Source organism: Drosophila subpulchrella, unplaced genomic scaffold (assembly GCF_014743375.2).
Source record: "Drosophila subpulchrella strain 33 F10 #4 breed RU33 unplaced genomic scaffold, RU_Dsub_v1.1 Primary Assembly Seq365, whole genome shotgun sequence".
Lineage (NCBI taxonomy): Eukaryota > Metazoa > Arthropoda > Insecta > Diptera > Drosophilidae > Drosophila > Drosophila subpulchrella.
Window position 1 is genome coordinate 665,156 of NW_023665585.1, and position 20,508 is coordinate 685,663.

A 20,508-nucleotide genomic window follows, 5' to 3' on the forward strand; every position below is an offset into this window, starting at 1 on the left:
TAGAAATGTATGAAAAATCTATTTAAAAAATCGGGTCCCCACAATTTTGTTTATTGCTCCCCTCACAGAGGTTGTACCAATATGCACGGTAAACCTGGTTATTGGGCGTTAATTCAAGTTTCTTGTCAGAAAGTATCATTGAGCTAAAGCCCTCAGTTTTTGAGAAAATAGCTTAACAGTGAAGGCACCTCGGGTTTTCCCCATACTAAAAAGGGGGGCAAATATTAAACTGCACAGGGCTCCAGATTGGGGATCGCCTAAAGCAAGTTCAGTGCAAAAATCATAACGATAAAGCCGTCAGTTTTTGAGAAAATCGCTTTACGTGGGGGAAGATAAATAATTAAAAGAAGTGGCGCCAGATTAAAATTTGAACCAGTAAGTTCCAAGACATGAACCACTATTTAAAAAATGTATTCAGGACACTAACCATATGGGAAAAAAATAATGTTTCGACGCTATCTCTATTTTTAATTAATTTGACTTTCCCAGACGTTGTACCAACATGCACGGTACCTCGTTGGAAAGGAAATTCATTTTACTAACTAACAAATGCGGTTCGGCGATCGAAAAGCCGTCAGTTTTTGAGAAAAAAGCATAGTTCGTTGTGGGCATCTCATATGTTAAAAAATTTTAAGCAGTTCCACCCTGTTCTACGCTCCCAAGACACTAACCATATGGCAAAAAATTATGTTTCGACGCTATCTCTATTTGTAATAATTTTGACTTTCACAGACGTTGTACCAACATGCACGGTACCTCGTTGGAAAGGAAATTCATTTTACTAATTAACAAATGCGGTTCGGCGAACGAAAAGCCGTCAGTTTTAGAGAAAAAAGCATAGTGCGTGGCTTGCATCTCATTTGTAACAAAATTGTTCCACCCTGTTCTAAGCTCCCAAGACACTAACCATATGGGAAAAAAATAATGTTTCGACGCTATCTCTATTTTTAATTAATTTGACTTTCACAGACGTTGTACCAACATGCACGGTACCTCGTTGGAAAGGAAATGCATTTTACTAATTAACAAATGCGGTTCGGCGAACGAAAAGCCGTCAGTTTTAGAGAAAAAAGCATAGTGCGTGGCTTGCATCTCATTTGTAACAAAATTGTTCCACCCTGTTCTAAGCTCCCAAGACACTAACCATATGGGAAAAAAATAATGTTTCGACGCTATCTCTATTTTTAATTAATTTGACTTTCACAGACGTTGTACCAACATGCACGGTACCTCGTTGGAGAGGAAATTAATTTTACTAATTAACAAATGCGGTTCGGCGAACGAAAAGCCGTCAGTTTTTGAGAAAAAAGCATAATGCGTGGTTTGCATCTCATTTGTAACAAAATTGTTCACCCTGTTCCAAGCACCCAAGACACTAACCATATGGGAAAAAATAGTGTTTCGACGCTATCTCTATTTTTAATTAATTTGACTTTCACAGACGTTGTACCAAGATGCACGGTACCTCATTGGAAAGGAAATTCATTTTACTAATTAACAAATGCGGTTCGGCGAACGAAAAGCCGTCAGTTTTTGAGAAAAAAGCATAGTGCTTTGTGGGCATCTCATTTGTTCCAAAATTGTAACTAGGAACACATTAACCTTATATCGATACCCTTTATAGATACTTCGATAAAGGCAAGCTGAAAGTGTGGCATCACTCCCGATTCGCGGGAACTTTTTATTTCGCAAAAAAAAGAGAATGTCGAGGGTGCTGCTGGTCAAATGCGTAAGTAATTTATATGTATTAATTAAAAAGAACTATTAATAATTTATTCTTCCCATTTACAGAACGTAGACAAGTTAATCGTTGGAGAGGATGGCGAGGGGGGGGCTCCCCCCAAACGCAAACAGCAAAAGGCCAAAAGACCACAAAAGCGCCGCAAGACTGCGAAGGCGGCTGATCAGGAGGGGGCGGCTAATCAGGAGGCGGCTAGCCGGGAGGCGGTTAGCGAGGAGGCGGCTAGCCAGGAGGCGGCTATCCAGGAGGCGGCTAGCCAGGAGGCGGCCGCCGATAAGGCTGATGGCCAAACGCAACCAGCAAAAGGGCAAAAGGCCACAAAAGCGCCGCAAGACGGCGAAGGCGGCTAGCCAGGAGGCGGCCGTCGATAAGGCTAAATAAACATAAATAAAAACATCAAAAGTAAATGCGTATAATTTTTATTTTTATACCCGTTACTCGTAGAGTAAAAGGGTATACTAGATTCGTCGAAAAGTATGTAACAGGCAGAAGGAAGCGTTTTCGGCCCCATAAAGTATATATAATCTTGATCAGGATCACTAGCCATATCCGTCTGGATGAACGCTGAAATCTTGGAAACTATAAGAGCTAGGATTCCTGAGCTTCTTTCGCAGCGCAAGTTTGTTTCAGCAGCGTTTATTAAACTAAGGAAAATATCGAGTTTTTTAAATTTTATTTTTTGTAGGGTATGACAAATTCGTGTATTTTGTACAAATTCTGAGTTCCTTAAACGGGGTCAGCTACACAATGCTGTTTCCCACCGATTTTCATTACAATTATTATACCCGTTACTCGTAGAGTAAAAGGGTATACTAGATTCGTCGGAAAGTATGTAACAGGCAGAAGGAAGCGTTTCCGACCCCATAAAGTATATATATTCTTGATCAGGATCACTAGCCGAGTCGATCTAGCCATGTCCGTCTGTCCGTCTGTCCGTCTGTCCGTCTGTCCGTCTGTCCGTCTGTCTGTCTGTCCGGATGAACGCTGAGATCTCGGAAACTATGAGAGCTAGGCTATTGGGATTTGGCGTGCAGATTCCTGAGCTTCTTACGCAGCGCAAGTTTGTTTTAGTAGAGTGCCACGCCCACTCTAACGCCCACAAACCGCCCAAAACTGTGGCTCCTACAGTTTTGATGCTAGAATAAAAATTTTAAATGAAATGTATTGATCTCATCAATACCTATCGATTGACTCAAAAAAAAAATTGCCACGCCCACTTGTACGCCCACAAACCGCCCACAAACTTCAAAAAATCGTAAATATGAACGTGGATATCTCGGAAACTATCAAGGATAGAGAATTGGGATCACAGATTTAGATTTCGTAGCTTTGGGCGCAGCGCAAGTTTGTTACGAAAATATGCCACGCCCTTTCTAACGCCCACAAACCGCCCAAGGCTGTGGCGCCCACAATTTTCATGCTAGATACAAAATTTTAACTGAACTGTATTGGTCTCGTCAATACCTATCGATTGACCCAAAAAAAATTTGCCACGCCCACTCTAACGCCCATAACGCTTAAATCTGTCTACCACCGATAGGTGGCGCATTTCAATCTCGCTTTGCTGCTTGCATATCTCCATTTCCCTTTGGTCCCTTTAGCTGAGTAACGGGTATTTAATAGTCGAGGTACTCGACTATAGCGTTCTTCCTTGTTTTTTTATAAAATACACTAAGAAAAATATCGAGTCTCCTTCACTGCGTTGCAAACTTCTGACTGAAATCAATATACCCTCTGCAAAGGTATAAAAACAAGATTTTCTTCTTCTTCCCAAAATGAAAATGTTTGTCCCTTTGTTTGTGGGTTTGTATGCATCCCATCTTAGTTTTCGTGTTTTAGAAAATCTTGTTTTTATACCTTTGCAGAGGGTATATTGATTTCAGTCAGAAGTTTGCAACGCAGTGAAGGAGACTCGATATTTTCCTTAGTGTATTTTATAAAAAAATAATTGTAATGAAAATCGGTGGGAAACAGCATTGTGTAGCTGACCCCGTTTAAGGAAATCAGAATTTGTACAAAATACACGAATTTGTCATACCCTACAAAAAATAAAATTAAAAAAACTCGATACTTTCCTTAGTTTAATAAACGCTGCTGAAACAAACTTGCGCTGCGCAAGAAGCTCAGGAATCTGCATGCCAAATCCCAATAGCCTAGCTCTCATAGTTTCCGAGATCTCAGCGTTCATCCGGACAGACAGACAGACGGACAGACGGACAGACGGACAGACGGACATGGCTAGATCGACTCGGCTAGTGATCCTGATCAAGAATATATATACTTTATGGGGTCGGAAACGTCAGTTTTTGAGAAAATCGCTTTACGTGGGGGAAGATAAATAATTAAAAGAAGTGGCGCCAGATTAAAATTTGAACCAGTAAGTTCCAAGACATGAACCACTATTTAAAAAATGTATTCAGGACACTAACCATATGGGAAAAAAATAATGTTTCGACGCTATCTCTATTTTTAATTAATTTGACTTTCCCAGACGTTGTACCAACATGCACGGTACCTCGTTGGAAAGGAAATTCATTTTACTAACTAACAAATGCGGTTCGGCGATCGAAAAGCCGTCGGTTTTTGAGAAAAAAGCATAGTTCGTTGTGGGCATCTCATATGTTAAAAAACTTTAAGCAGTTCCACCCTGTTCTACGCTCCCAAGACACTAACCATATGGCAAAAAATTATGTTTCGACGCTATCTCTATTTGTAATAATTTTGACTTTCACAGACGTTGTACCAACATGCACGGTACCTCGTTGGAAAGGAAATTAATTTTACTAATTAACAAATGCGGTTCGGCGAACGAAAAGCCGTCAGTTTTAGAGAAAAAAGCATAGTGCGTGGCTTGCATCTCATTTGTAACAAAATTGTTCCACCCTGTTCTAAGCTCCCAAGACACTAACCATATGGGAAAAAAATAATGTTTCGACGCTATCTCTATTTTTAATTAATTTGACTTTCACAGACGTTGTACCAACATGCACGGTACCTCGTTGGAGAGGAAATTAATTTTACTAATTAACAAATGCGGTTCGGCGAACGAAAAGCCGTCAGTTTTTGAGAAAAAAGCATAGTGCGTGGTTTGCATCTCATTTGTAACAAAATTGTTCCACCCTGTTCTAAGTACCCAAGACACTAACCATATGGGAAAAAAATAATGTTTCGACGCTATGTCTATTTTTAATTAATTTGACTTTCACAGACGTTGTACAAACATGCACGGTACCTCGTTGGAGAGGAAATTCATTTTACTAATTAACAAATGCGGTTCGGCGAACGAAAAGCCGTCAGTTTTTGAGAAAAAAGCATAGTGCTTTGTGGGCATCTCATTTGTTCCAAAATTGTAACTAGGAACACATTAACCTTATATCGATACCCTTTATAGATACTTCGATAAAGGCAAGCTGAAAGTGTGGCATCACTCCCGATTCGCGGGAACTTTTTATTTCGCAAAAAAAAGAGAATGTCGAGGGTGCTGCTGGTCAAATGCGTAAGTAATTTATATGTATTAATTAAAAAGAACTATTAATAATTTATTCTTCCCATTTACAGAACGTAGACAAGTTAATCGTTGGAGAGGATGGCGAGGGGGGGGGCTCCCCCCAAACGCAAACAGCAAAAGGCCAAAAGACCACAAAAGCGCCGCAAGACTGCGAAGGCGGCTGATCAGGAGGGGGCGGCTAATCAGGAGGCGGCTAGCCGGGAGGCGGTTAGCGAGGAGGCGGCTAGCCAGGAGGCGGCTATCCAGGAGGCGGCTAGCCAGGAGGCGGCCGCCGATAAGGCTGATGGCCAAACGCAACCAGCAAAAGGGCAAAAGGCCACAAAAGCGCCGCAAGACGGCGAAGGCGGCTAGCCAGGAGGCGGCCGTCGATAAGGCTAAATAAACATAAATAAAAACATCAAAAGTAAATGCGTATAATTTTTATTTTTATACCCGTTACTCGTAGAGTAAAAGGGTATACTAGATTCGTCGAAAAGTATGTAACAGGCAGAAGGAAGCGTTTTCGGCCCCATAAAGTATATATAATCTTGATCAGGATCACCAGCCATATCCGTCTGGATGAACGCTGAAATCTTGGAAACTATAAGAGCTAGGATTCCTGAGCTTCTTTCGCAGCGCAAGTTTGTTTCAGCAGCGTTTATTAAACTAAGGAAAATATCGAGTATTTTTAATTTTATTTTTTGTAGGGTATGACAAATTCGTGTATTTTGTACAAATTCTGAGTTCCTTAAACGGGGTCAGCTACACAATGCTGTTTCCCACCGATTTTCATTACAATTATTATACCCGTTACTCGTAGAGTAAAAGGGTATACTAGATTCGTCGGAAAGTATGTAACAGGCAGAAGGAAGCGTTTCCGACCCCATAAAGTATATATATTCTTGATCAGGATCACTAGCCGAGTCGATCTAGCCATGTCCGTCTGTCCGTCTGTCCGTCTGTCTGTCTGTCCGGATGAACGCTGAGATCTCGGAAACTATGAGAGCTAGGCTTTTGAGATTTGGCGTGCAGATTCCTGAGCTTCTTACGCAGCGCAAGTTTGTTTCAGTAGAGTGCCACGCCCACTCTAACGCCCACAAACCGCCCAAAACTGTGGCTCCTACAGTTTTGATGCTAGAATAAAAATTTTAAATGAAATGTATTGATCTCATCAATACCTATCGATTGACTCAAAAAAAAATTGCCACGCCCACTTGTACGCCCACAAACCGCCCACAAACTTCAAAAAATCGTAAATATGAACGTGGATATCTCGGAAACTATCAAGGATAGAGAATTGGGATCACAGATTTAGATTTCGTAGCTTTGGGCGCAGCGCAAGTTTGTTACGAAAATATGCCACGCCCTTTCTAACGCCCACAAACCGCCCAAGGCTGTGGCGCCCACAATTTTCATGCTAGATACAAAATTTTAACTGAACTGTATTGGTCTCGTCAATACCTATCGATTGACCCAAAAAAAATTTGCCACGCCCACTCTAACGCCCATAACGCTTAAATCTGTCTACCACCGATAGGTGGCGCATTTCAATCTCGCTTTGCTGCTTGCATATCTCCATTTCCCTTTGGTCCCTTTAGCTGAGTAACGGGTATCTAATAGTCGAGGTACTCGACTATAGCGTTCTTCCTTGTTTTTTTATAAAATACACTAAGGAAAATATCGAGTCTCCTTCACTGCGTTGCAAACTTCTGACTGAAATCAATATACCCTCTGCAAAGGTATAAAAACAAGATTTTCTTCTTCTTCCCAAAATGAAAATGTTTGTCCCTTTGTTTGTGGGTTTGTATGCATCCCATCTTAGTTTTCGTGTTTTAGAAAATCTTGTTTTTATACCTTTGCAGAGGGTATATTGATTTCAGTCAGAAGTTTGCAACGCAGTGAAGGAGACTCGATATTTTCCTTAGTGTATTTTATAAAAAAATAATTGTAATGAAAATCGGTGGGAAACAGCATTGTGTAGCTGACCCCGTTTAAGGAAATCAGAATTTGTACAAAATACACGAATTTGTCATACCCTACAAAAACTAAAATTAAAAAAACTCGATATTTTCCTTAGTTTAATAAACGCTGCTGAAACAAACTTGCGCTGCGCAAGAAGCTCAGGAATCTGCATGCCAAATCCCATTAGCCTACACCCAAAAAAAAATGATCATAGAAACTAAACTATTCGTACATTAAAACTAAACTATTGAGTGTCAAAAATATCTTGATAAGATGCGTATTAACCTTATGACACCGAAAGTATTAAACTGAAACTTTCGAAGCTATCAAAGTTAAACTAACGAGTATACAATTTATACTCACTCAGTGTACTGAAATTTTTGCTGATAGTTTACTTTTTATACTATTTAGTATAAAAGCTATGCTATTTAGTCTCCGTTTTATACTATTTCGTATACATATTATACTAATCTAGAGAGCCGTAGTATACTTTTTAAGCTATTTATCGAAATCGTTAGTATACATTTTATACTATTTCGTATGTCCGTCAAATTAGCGTCGGTGACTTAGCGGCGCTGGCGGAACGGTGGAATCTGGAACACGGGGCCAATTTTTATTCTTTTATTTTCTCGGCTTCTTGGGGCCGATTCGAAAAATATTAAATTCAAAATTGTTTAGAATAAAACAAGGAAGAACGCTATAGTCGAGTACCTCGACTATCAGATACCCGTTACTCAGCTAAAGGGACCAAAGGAAAATGGAGATATGCAAGCAGCAAATGCGCCACCTACCGGCGGTAGACAGATTTAAGCGTTGTGGGCGTTAGAGTGGGCGTGGCAAAGTTTTTTTTAAATCAATCGATAGGTATTGACGAGACCAATACATTTCAGTTCAAATTTTTTATCTAGCATGAAAATTGTGGGCGCCACAGGCTTGGGCGGCTTGTGGGCGTTAGAGTGGGCGTGGCATATTCGCGTAACAAACTTGCGCTGCGCTCAAGCCTACGGAATCTAAATCTGAAATCCCGTTTCTCTATCTTTGATATTTTCCGAGATATCCGCGTTCATATTTACGATTTGTTGAAGTTTGTGAGCGGTTTGTGGGCGTTATAGTGGGCGTGGCAAACTTTTTTTTGGGTCAATCGGTAGGTATTGATGAGAACAATTCATTTCAGTTAAATTTTTTGTTCTAGCATCAAAACTGTAGGATCCACAGTTTTGGGCGGTTTGTGGGCGTTAGAGTGGGCGTGGCACTCTTTTGAAATAAACTTGCGCTGCGCAGGAATTTCAGGAATCTGCATGCCAAATCCCAGTATTGTAGCTCTTATAGTTTCCGAGATCTCAGCGTTCATACGGACAGACGGACAGACGGACAGACGGACAGACGGACATGGCTAGATCGACTCGGCTAGTGATCCTGATCAAGAATATATATACTTTATGGGGTCGGAAACGCTTCCTTCTGCCTGTTACATACTTTCCGACGAATCTAGTATACCCTTTTACTCTACGAGTAACGGGTATAACAAGGAAGAACGCTATAGTCGAGTACCTCGACTATCAGATACCCGTTACTCAGCTAAAGGGACCAAAGGGAAATGGAAATATGCAAGCAGCAAAGCGAGATTTAAATGCGCCACCTACCGGCGGAAGACAGATTTAAGCATTGTGGGCGTTAGGGTAGGCGTGGCAAATTTTTTTTTGGATCAATCGATAGGCATTGACGAGACCAATACATTTCAGTTAAAATTTTTAATCTAGCATAAAAATTGTGGGCGCCACAGGCTTGGGCGGCTTGTGGGCGTTAGAGTGGGCGTGGCATATTCGCATAACAAACTTGCGCTGCGTACAAGGCTACGGAATCTAAATCTGAAATCCCAATACTCTATCTTTGATAGTTTCCGAGATATCCGCGTTCATATGTACGATTTTTTGAAGTTTGTGGGCGGTTTGTGGGCGTTAAAGTGGGTGTGGCAAACTTTTTTTTGGGCCAATCGATAGGTATTGATGAGAACAATACATTTCAGTTTAAATTTTTACTCTAGCATCAAAACTGTAAAAGCCACAGTTTTGGGCGGTTTGTGGGCGTTAGAGTGGGCGTGGCACTCTACTGAAACAAACTTGCGCTGCGTAAGAAGCTCAGGAATCGGCTCGCCAAATCTCAATAGCCTAGCTCTCATAGTTTCCAAGATCTCAGCGTTCATCCGGACAGACGGACAGACGGACAGACGGACAGACGGACATGGCTAGATCGACTCGGCTAGTGATCCTGATCAAGAATATATATACTTTATGGGGTCGGAAACGCTTCCTTCTGCCTGTTACATACTTTCCGACGAATCTAGTATACCCTTTTACTCTACGAGTAACGGGTATAAATATCTATCGATCTAGATAGCTTGCAAACATATCCGACTTCTAGAAATGTATTAAAAATCTATTTAAAAAATCGGGTCCCCACAATTTTGTTTATTGCTCCCCTCACAGAGGTTGTACCAATATGCACGGTAAACCTGGTTATTGGGCGTTAATTCAAGTTTCTTGTCAGAAAGTATCATTGAGCTAAAGCCGTCAGTTTTTGAGAAAATAGCTTAACAGTGAAGGCACCTCGGATTTTCCCCATACAAAAAAGGGGGGCAAATATTAAATTGCACAGGGCTCCACTCTCAGACGTTGTACCAACATGCACGGTATAGTGGCAGATTGGGGATCGCCCAAAGCAAGTTCAGTGCAAAAATCATAACGATAAAGCCGTCAGTTTTTGAGAAAATCGCTTTACAGTGGGGAAAGATAAATAAATAAAAGAAGTGGCGCCAGATTAAAATTTGAACCAGTAAGTTCCAAGACATGAACCACTATGTAAAAAATGTATTCAGGACACTAACCATATCGAAAAAAAATAATGTTTCGACGCTATCTCTATTTGTAATAATTTTGACTTTCACAGACGTTGTACCAACATGCACGGTACCTCGTTGGAAAGGAAATTCATTTTACTTATTAACAAATGCGGTTCGGCGAACGAAAAGCCGTCAGTTTTTGAGAAAAAAGCATAATGCGTGGTTTGCATCTCATTTGTAACAAAATTGTTCACCCTGTTCCAAGCTCCCAAGACACTAACCATATGGGAAAAAAATAGTGTTTCGACGCTATCTCTATTTTTAATTAATTTGACTTTCACAGACGTTGTACCAACATGCACGGTACCTCGTTGGAAAGGAAATTCATTTTACTAATTAACAAATGCAGTTCGGCGAACGAAAAGCCGTCAGTTTTTGAGAAAAAAGCATAGTGCGTTTTGGGCATCTCATTTGTTCCAAAATTGTAACTAAGAACACATGAACCTTATATCGATACCCTATATCGATACTTCGATAAAGGCAAGCTGAAAGTGTGGCATCACTCCCGATTCGCGGGAACTTTTATTTACCAAGAAAATGTCGAGGGTGCTGCTGGTGAAGTGCGTAAGTAATTTATATGTATTAATTTAAACGAACTGTTAATAATTTTTTCTTCCCATTTACAGAACGTAGACAAGTTCATCGTTGGAGATGGCGAGGGAGGGGCTCCCCCCCCCCAAACGCAAACAACCAAAGGCCAAAAGGCCGCAGAAGCGCCGCAAGACTGCAAATCAGGAGGCGGCAAATCAGGAGGCGGCTAGCCGGGAGGCGGCTAGCGAGGAGGCGGCTAGCCTGGAGGCGGCTAGCCAGGAGGCGGCCGTCGATATGGCTGATCTAAAAATTTCCGAATAAATAAATACATATGAAGAAATAAAAACATCTAAAGTAAATGCGTCGAATTTTTATTTTTATACCCGTTACTCGTAGAGTAAAAGGGTATACTAGATTCGTCGAAAAGTATGTAACAGGCAGAAGGAAGCGTTTTCGGCCCCATAAAGTATATATAATCTTGATCAGGATCACTAGCCAAGTCGATCTAGCCATGTCCGTCCGGATGAACGCTGAAATCTTGGAAACTATAAGATCTAGGCTATTGGGATTTGGCATGCAGATTCCTGAGCTTCTTACGCAGCGCAAGTTTGTTTCAGCAGCGTTTATTAAACTAAGGAAAATATGTAGTTGTTTTAATTTTATTTTTTGTAGGGTATGACAAATTCGTGTATTTTGTACAAATTCTGAGTTCCTTAAACGGGGTCAGCTACACAATGCTGTTTCCCACCGATTTTCATTACAATTGTTTTTTTATAAAATACACTAAGGAAAATATCGACTTTTTTTAATTTTATTTTTTGTAGGGTATGACAAATTCGTGTATTTAGTACAAATTCTGAGTTCCTTAAACGGGGTCAGCTACACAATGCTGTTTCCCACCGATTTTCATTACAATTGTTTTTTTATAAAATACACTAAGGAAAATATCGAGTTTTTTGTTCCGTATTTGCGCGTGGATGAGTGTTAAGATAAGTATGTAAGCTTATATAAATAGTCGCATGTTCGAAGTCTGCTGGATAAGGTTCACCCTAGCCCGCTGCTGCTACCATCGCTCCACTTACAGATCCTTAACCACGATCGGCACTCTGCAGGCGGTGTGTATGATCGGCGAGCATAGGTTTCGATTCTGGATAATATAATATAAATTAGTAAATATTCTTCTTTAGTAACCCTTTTATCCACTCACGCTGAACCAGGGACTTGGTGTAGTGCTGCTTAATGACATTCTGCAGATGTCGATTCCGAAGCTACAATTGGTTCAGGCGCTGTTGAAGCGTCAAGTAGGTCTTACTGGAGGTCTCGCTCGGGTGACCGGGCAGCACCTGCCAATGGTCGAACACTCAGTGAGGGAAGGCCTTTCCAATAGATCTTACAGGCCTCGGTCACATCGTAGTCGTGCTTGATCCTTCAGACAGATCTCCAAATGCGGCTCACCGGCACCGGCAAAAATGTGCTCTCTGGACTTCTCGATGATGCGCTTTGCTTTCCAAGGAAAGGGCACCACTCCTTTTTGTAGGCTTCTCGACCACCGGTTGTCAGACTCTCAGGAGCCACGTCCGCATTACCGACTCCTTTTGGGCGAACTTGCTCAGCCCGCAATCAAAGTCCTTCGGCAGGGTCTCCTCGTCAAAGAAGTACTACATCAATAAACAAAGCTACTTAGCGTGTAATAATTATTTGAAAATAACAAAATATCTTAGTGCAAATTGATTTTAAAAATTGTCTTACCTCGATTGTGAAGGTACTTCTGCAAGGGCACATTTGGTAGCAGTATAGCTTCGACGTCTCCTCGTTCAGCAGCTTGCTACTGTAAGTCGGCGCGCCACATAAACTCCAGCACCATGTAGACCGAGTCCCGTTTGTCCCCGATGTTGTGCAGGCAAACCAATCAATGAAAACTAAAATTAGATTTAGAAGTCTTCAATATTTATATTTTGTATGATTGTATTAGAGGAATTATACAGTGAGCTGCTCTGATAATTTTTCTAAATCGATACATTTTAACTTTTCACACGTTTCCGCACCACCATTGAGGTAGAGTTTTTTTTAACGTGGTGTCCCCATTAGGCATAGTCCACGAGCTCTTAAAGCTATTTCAAATGCTCTGGAGCGGATGATCGATAGTGGTATCAAAGAAATGTCAAGTCGACACTAAGCTAGGGAAACGTTTCTTAACCGCATCAAATGTGGATGGTGGCATCAACACAAATGGAGGAAGGCGTGTCTCAACCAAGTCAAAGGCGGAAATGATCATACTCAGATTCACAACGAAGTCATAAGACGCTCGACAGTGCCATCGAAACTAGCTATTCAGACGAATCAGAAGATAAGGTAAAGCCTGTGACGAACACGATTGCTTTGGAGCGCACAGAAAGACTATGTCGACTCAACATTGCCCGCGTGCTCAGCATCTTTAGGCTACATCCTCTTATTTATTGCTTTGCAGATAAAACACGTGAGATACTTAGGTGGGTTTGTATAACATTTAACAGCGCATCGCTGTTAGGAATCGTTTAAGGAACTCAGAATTTGTACAAAATACACGAATTTGTCATACCCTACAAAAAAAAAAATTAAAAAAACTCGATATTTTCCTTAGTGTATTTTATAAAAAAACAATTGTAATGAAAATCGGTGGGAAACAGCATTGTGTAGCTGACCCCGTTTAAGGAACTCAGAATTTGTACAAAATACACGAATTTGTCATACCCTACAAAAAATAAAATTAAAAAAAGTCGATATTTTCCTTAGTGTATTTTATAAAAAAATAATTGTAATGAAAATCGGTGGGAAACAGCATTGTGTAGCTGACCCCGTTTAAGGAACTCAGAATTTGTACAAAATTCACGAATTTGTCATACCCTACAAAAAATAAAATTAAAAAAACTCGATATTTTCCTTAGTGTATTTTATAAAAAAACAATTGTAGTGAAAATCGGTGGGAAACAGCATTGTGTAGCTGACCCCGTTTAAGGAACTCAGAATTTGTACAAAATACACGAATTTGTCATACCCTACAATAAATAAAATTAAAAAAACTCGATATTTTCCTTAGTGTATTTTATAAAAAAATAATTGTAATGAAAGTCGGTGGGAAACAGCATTGTGTAGCTGACCCCGTTTAAGGAACTCAGAATTTGTACAAAATACACGAATTTGTCATACCCTACAAAAAATAAAATTAAAAAAACTCGATATTTTCCTTAGTGTATTTTATAAAAAAACAATTGTAATGAAAATCGGTGGGAAACAGCATTGTGTAGCTGACCCCGTTTAAGGAACTCAGAATTTGTACAAAATACACGAATTTGTCATACCCTACAAAAAATAAAATTAAAAAAACTCGATATTTTCCTTAGTGTATTTTATAAAAAAACAATTGTAATGAAAATCGGTGGGAAACAGCATTGTGTAGCTGACCCCGTTTAAGGAACTCAGAATTTGTACAAAATACACGAATTTGTCATACCCTACAAAAAATAAAATTAAAAAAACTAGATATTTTCCTTACTTTTAATAAACGCTGCTGAAACAAACTTGCGCTGCGTAAGAAGCTCAGGAATCTGCATGCCAAATCCCAATAGCCTAGATCTTATAGTTTCCAAGATTTCAGCGTTCATCCGGACGGACATGGCTAGATCGACTTGGCTAGTGATCCTGATCAAGATTATATATACTTTATGGGCCGAAAACGCTTCCTTCTGCCTGTTACATACTTTTCGACGAATCTAGTATGGGTATATTTAAAAGGGTTTTTACTCTACGAGTAACGGGTATAAAAATAAAAATTCGACGCATTTACTTTAGATGTTTTTATTTCTTCATATGTATTTATTTATTCTGAAATTTTTAGATCAGCCATATCGACGGCCGCCTCCTGGCTAGCCGCCTCCAGGCTAGCCGCCTCCTCGCTAGCCGCCTCCCGGCTAGCCGCCTCCAGGCTAGCCGCCTCCTCGCTAGCCGCCTCCCGGCTAGCCGCCTCCCGGCTACACCCAAAAAAAAATGATCATAGAAACTAAACTATTCGTACATTAAAAATAAACTATTGAGTGTCAAAAATATCTTGATAAGATGCGTATTAACCTTATGACACCCAAAGTATTAAACTGAAACTTTCGAAGTTATCAAAGTTAAACTAACGAGTATACAATTTATACTCACTCAGTGTACTGAAATTTATGCTGATAGTTTACTTTTTATACTATTTAGTATAAAAGCTATCCTATGTAGTCTCCGTTTTATACTATTTCGTATACATTTTATACTAATCTAGAGGGCCGTAGTATACTTTTTAAGCTATTTATCGAAATCGTTAGTATACATTTTATACTATTTCGTATAAAACTTATACGATTTCCCCGTTGCCTGTAGTATAAAATTTATACTATTTTGTTTTTCGTGGTATCCCAAACCCAATAAAATCAAGTTGTTTGTTGTTTTTCTTTTATTTCTATTTCACATATTATTTTGTTATTATTTCACAAATATTCATATTTTGCGCAACACACATAACACATGTTTTTAGCTCCTTCGTGTTTTTTTTTATATTCCTTTACCTAACACGTATATGCAGACTAAAATAAGTACAAGCAACAAGAGTAGGGGCCGTGATTGCGCGGTATCACCGCAAGGTATTGCTTAGCGCAATGGTAGCCACCTAGGCTGTAGCTTCTCTCCTCTCCTTCTCGATGCGACGCAGCGTTCGCAGTACACTCGCTGCGAAGGCTGCCGTCGCTGGCCGAACTCTTGCTCCGGTGGTCTTCATCAGCATTTAGCGATCAGACCCGAAGCGGCGACATTAAAATAGGACATGCTGATCGTCTTCAACAATCCCACTGCCGCACTCTGGACAACCGTTCTCCGTGTCGTGCCGAAGCGCTTAAGGAAGCTTCGGAAGCAACCATGTCCACTCAGCGCCTGCGTGAGGTAGAAATCTACCTGGCCGTGCTTCCTATTTACCCTTGCGTCCAGCGTCCAGCGTCCCTTGCTGGAGTTGTCCCAGGCTGCCTGCCAGTTGTCGACGCTCTGCATCCTGGCACTCCTCTTCACCTCGGTCTTGGTTCTGTGGCTCCCGCACCAGTTCACATAGGGGAACTTGGCGTGCAATGACGAGCGCTGCGTCGTCCGAGATCGTCCGGATGGCAATAATAATTAACGCGTCAAGCAACGCCAACTCCGGTAGCATTTTCTGTGTTCGTATACTCGCTTTTGTCCTGGTTTCACACCAAAATATATGTTCGAATAATCGCTATTGTCCTAGTTTCACACCATGAAAAACTATTTAATGTTCAGTATACTATTTATACTACTGAGTCTCACTCATATAATAATTAGTATAAGCTTAATACTACAAAGTATACAGTTGAAACTAATAAGTGTTGAGTTAATACTTACATTTCTATACTAACTTTAGTATACTTTTAACACAACGCTTATTAAGTGTATACTTTTGGTTTTTTTTTTGGGTGTAGCCGCCTCCCGGCTAGCCGCCTCCTGATTTGCCGCCTCCTGATTTGCAGTCTTGCGGCGCTTCTGCGGCCTTTTGGCCTTTGGTTGTTTGCGTTTGGGGGGGGGGAGCCCCTCCCTCGCCATCTCCAACGATGAACTTGTCTACGTTCTGTAAATGGGAAGAAAAAATTATTAACAGTTCGTTTAAATTAATACATATAAATTACTTACGCACTTTACCAGCAGCACCCTCGACATTTTCTTGGTAAATAAAAGTTCCCGCGAATCGGGAGTGATGCCACACTTTCAGCTTGCCTTTATCGAAGTATCGATATAGGGTATCGATATAAGGTTCATGTGTTCTTAGTTACAATTTTGGAACAAATGAGATGCCCACAACGCACTATGCTTTTTTCTCAAAAACTGACGGCTTTTCGTTCGCCGAACCGCATTTGTTAATTAGTAAAATGAATTTCCTTTCCAACGAGGTACCGTGCATGTTGGTACAACGTCTGTGAAAGTCAAATTAATTAAAAATAGAGATAGCGTCGAAACACTATTTTTTTCCCATATGGTTAGTGTCTTGGGAGCTTGGAACAGGGTGAACAATTTTGTTACAAATGAGATGCAAACCACGCATTATGCTTTTTTCTCAAAAACTGACGGCTTTTCGTTCGCCGAACCGCATTTGTTAATAAGTAAAATGAATTTCCTTTCCAACGAGGTACCGTGCATGTTGGTACAACGTCTGTGAAAGTCAAAATTATTAAAAATAGAGATAGCGTCGAAACATTATTTTTTTTCGATATGGTTAGTGTCCTGAATACATTTTTTACATAGTGGTTCATGTCTTGGAACTTACTGGTTCAAATTTTAATCTGGCGCCACTTCTTTTATTTATTTATCTTTCCCCACTGTAAAGCGATTTTCTCAAAAACTGACGGCTTTATCGTTATGATTTTTGCACTGAACTTGCTTTGGGCGATCCCCAATCTGCCAATATACCGTGCATGTTGGTACAACGTCTGAGAGTGGAGCCCTGTGCAATTTAATATTTGCCCCCCTTTTTTGTATGGGGAAAATCCGAGGTGCCTTCACTGTTAAGCTATTTTCTCAAAAACTGACGGCTTTAGCTCAATGATACTTTCTGACAAGAAACTTGAATTAACGCCCAATAACCAGGTTTACCGTGCATATTGGTACAACCTCTGTGAGGGGAGCAATAAACAAAATTGTGGGGACCCGATTTTTTAAATAGATTTTTAATACATTTCTAGAAGTCGGATATGTTTGCAAGCTATCTAGATCGATAGATATTTTTATTCTAAACAATTTTGCATTTAATATTTTTCGAATCGGCCCCAAGAAGCCGAGAAAATAAAAGAATAACAAGGAAGAACGCTATAGTCGAGTACCTCGACTATCAGATACCCGTTACTCAGCTAAAGGGACCAAAGGAAAATGGAGATATGCAAGCAGCAAATGCGCCACCTACCGGCGGTAGACAGATTTAAGCGTTGTGGGCGTTAGAGTGGGCGTGGCAAAGTTTTTTTTAAATCAATCGATAGGTATTGACGAGACCAATACATTTAAGTTAAAATTTTTTATCTAGCACGAAAATTGTGGGCGCCACAGGCTTGGGCGGTTTGTGGGCGTTAGAGTGGGCGTGGCAAACTTTTTTTTAAATCAATCGATAGGTATTGACGAGACCAATACATTTCAGTTTAAATTTTTTATCTACCATGAAAATTGTGGGCGCCGCAGACTTGGGCGGTTTGTGGGCGTTGGAGTGGGCGTGGCATATTCGCGTAATAAACTTGCGCTGCGGTCAAGCCTACGGAATCTAAATCTGAAATCTCGTTTCTCTATCTTTGATATTTTCCGAGATATCCGCGTTCATATTTACGATTTTTTGAAGTTTGTGGGCGGTTTGTGGGCGTTAAAGTGGGCGTGGCAAACTTTTTTTTATGTCAGTCGGTAGGTATTGATGAGAACAATACATTTCAGTTAAAATTTTTGTTCTAGCATCAAAACTGTAGGAGCCACAGTTTTGGACGGTTTGTGGGCGTTAGAGTGGGCGTGGCACTCTTTTGAAACAAACTTGCGCTGCGCAGGAATCTCAGGAATCTGCATGCCTAATCCCAGTATTGTAGCTCTTATAGTTTCCAAGATCTCAGCGTTCATACGGACAGACGGACAGACGGACAGACGGACAGACGGACAGACGGACAGACGGACAGACGGACATGGCTAGATCGACTCGGCTAGTGATCCTGATCAAGAATATATATACTTTATGGGGTCGGAAACGCTTCCTTCTGCCTGTTACATACTTTCCGACGAATCTAGTATACCCTTTTACTCTACGAGTAACGGGTATAAAAATTGGCCCCGTGTTCCAGATTCCACCGTTCCGCCAGCGCCGCTAAGTCACCGACGCTAATTTGACGGACATCTATTTCGTATAAAACTTATACGATTTCCCCGTTGCCTGTAGTATAAAATTTATACTATTTTGTTTTTCGTGGTATCCCAAACCCAATAAAATCAAGTTGTATGTTGTTTTTCTTTTATTACTATTTCACATATTATTTTGTTATTATTTCATAAATATTCATATATTGCGCAGCACACATAACACATGTTTTTAGCTCCTTCGTGTTTTTTTTTTAATTTCTTTACCTAAAACGTATATACAGACTAAAACAAGTTCAAGCATCAAGAGTAGGGGCTGTGATTGCGCGGTATCAGCGCAAGGTATTGCTTAGCGCAATGGTAGCCACCTAGGCTGTAGCTTCTCTCCTCTCCTTCTCGATGCGACGCAGCGTTCGCAGTACACTCGCTGCGTAGGCTGCCGTCGCTGGCCGAACTCTTGCCCCGGTGGTCTTCATCAGCATTTGGCGATCAGACCCGAAGCGGCGACATTAAAATAGGACATGCTGATCGTCCTCAACAATCCCACTGCCGCACTCTGGACAACCGTTCTCCGTGTCGTGCCCGAAGCGCTTAAGGAAGCTTCGGAAGCAACCATGTTCACTCAGCGCCTGCGTGCGGTAGAAATCTACCTGGCCGTGCTTCCTATTTACCCTTGCGCTCAGCGTCCCTTGCTGGAGTTGTCCCAGGCTGCCTGCCAGTTGTCGACGCTCTGCATCCTGGCACTCCTCTTCACCTCGGTCTTGGTTCTGTGGCTCCCGCACCAGTTCACATAGGGGAACTTGGCCTGCAATGACGAGCGCTGCGTCGTCCGGAAGGCAATAATAATTAACGCGTCAAGCAACGCCAACTCCGGTAGCATTTTCTGTGTTCGTATACTCGCTATTGTCCTGGTTTTACACCAAAATATATGTTCGAATAATCGCTATTGTCCTAGTTTCACACCATGAAAAACTATTTAATGTTCAGTATACTATTTATGCTACTGAGTCTCACTCATATAATAATTAGTATAAGCTTAATACTATAAAGTGTTGGCATGAAACTATTTTGTAATAACTTGAAACTACATTTTCTTTATACTACATCAAGTTTTTGTTGAAACCAAAAGTATAAATTATAAACTAAGTAGTCAAATATGACTAGTTTAAAAATAACACTACAGGTTTACGCTTTATACTCTTTGGTATAGCATTTACACTACAAAGTATACAGTTGAAACTAATTAGTGTTGAGTTAATACTTACATTTTTATACTAACTTTAGTATACTTTTAACACGCTTATTAAGTGTATACTTTTGGTTTTTTTTTTGGGTGTAGCTCTTATAGTTTCCAAGATTTTAGCGTTCATCCAAACGGACACGGCTAGTGATCCTGATCAAGATTATATATACTTTATGGGGCCGAAAACGCTTCCTTCTGCCTGTTACATACTTTTCGACGAATCTAGTATACCCTTTTACTATACGAGTAACGGGTATAAAAATAAAAATTAGACGCATTTACTTCTGATGATTTTATTCATGTTTATTTAGCCTTATCGACGGCTGCCTCCTGGCTAGCCGCCTTCGCCGTCTTGCGGCGCTGTTGTGGCCTTTTGGCCTTTTGCTGGTTGCGTTTGGCCATCAGCCTTATCGGCGGCCGCCTCCTGGCTAGCCGCCTCCTGGATAGCCGCCTCCTGGCTAGCCGCCTCCTCGCTAACCGCCTCCCGGCTAGCCGCCTCCTGATTAGCCGCCCCCTCCTGATCAGCCGCCTTCGCAGTCTTGCGGCGCTTTTGTGGTCTTTTGGCCTTTTGCTGTTTGCGTTTGGGGGGAGCCCCCCCCCCCTCGCCATCCTCTCCAACGATTAACTTGTCTACGTTCTGTAAATGGGAAGAATAAATTATTAATAGTTCTTTTTAATTAATACATATAAATTACTTACGCATTTGACCAGCAGCACCCTCGACATTCTCTTTTTTTTGCGAAATAAAAAGTTCCCGCGAA

The 20,508-nt window shown here is 40.8% G+C and overlaps 1 protein-coding gene across 1 annotated transcript; it reads left to right on the plus strand.

Moving 5' to 3' along the window:
- The first annotated feature begins 1,702 nt into the window (after positions 1–1,702).
- Positions 1,703–2,091, plus strand: LOC119561780 (30S ribosomal protein S16-like). The gene is made up of 2 exons (XM_037875261.1): positions 1,703–1,729; positions 1,792–2,091. The coding sequence occupies exons 1-2, from the start codon at positions 1,703–1,705 to the stop codon at positions 2,089–2,091; spliced, it is 327 nt and encodes a 108-aa protein (XP_037731189.1).
- The last annotated feature ends 18,417 nt before the right edge of the window (positions 2,092–20,508 follow it).

Excerpts from the sequence above, each read along its gene's own strand:
- LOC119561780 (XM_037875261.1), top strand. The coding sequence starts at position 1,703 with ATGTCGAGGGTGCTGCTGGTCAAATGC. Across the intron at positions 1,730-1,791 it reads GGGTGCTGCTGGTCAAATGC|AACGTAGACAAGTTAATCGT; the intron begins GTAAGTAATTTA and ends TCCCATTTACAG.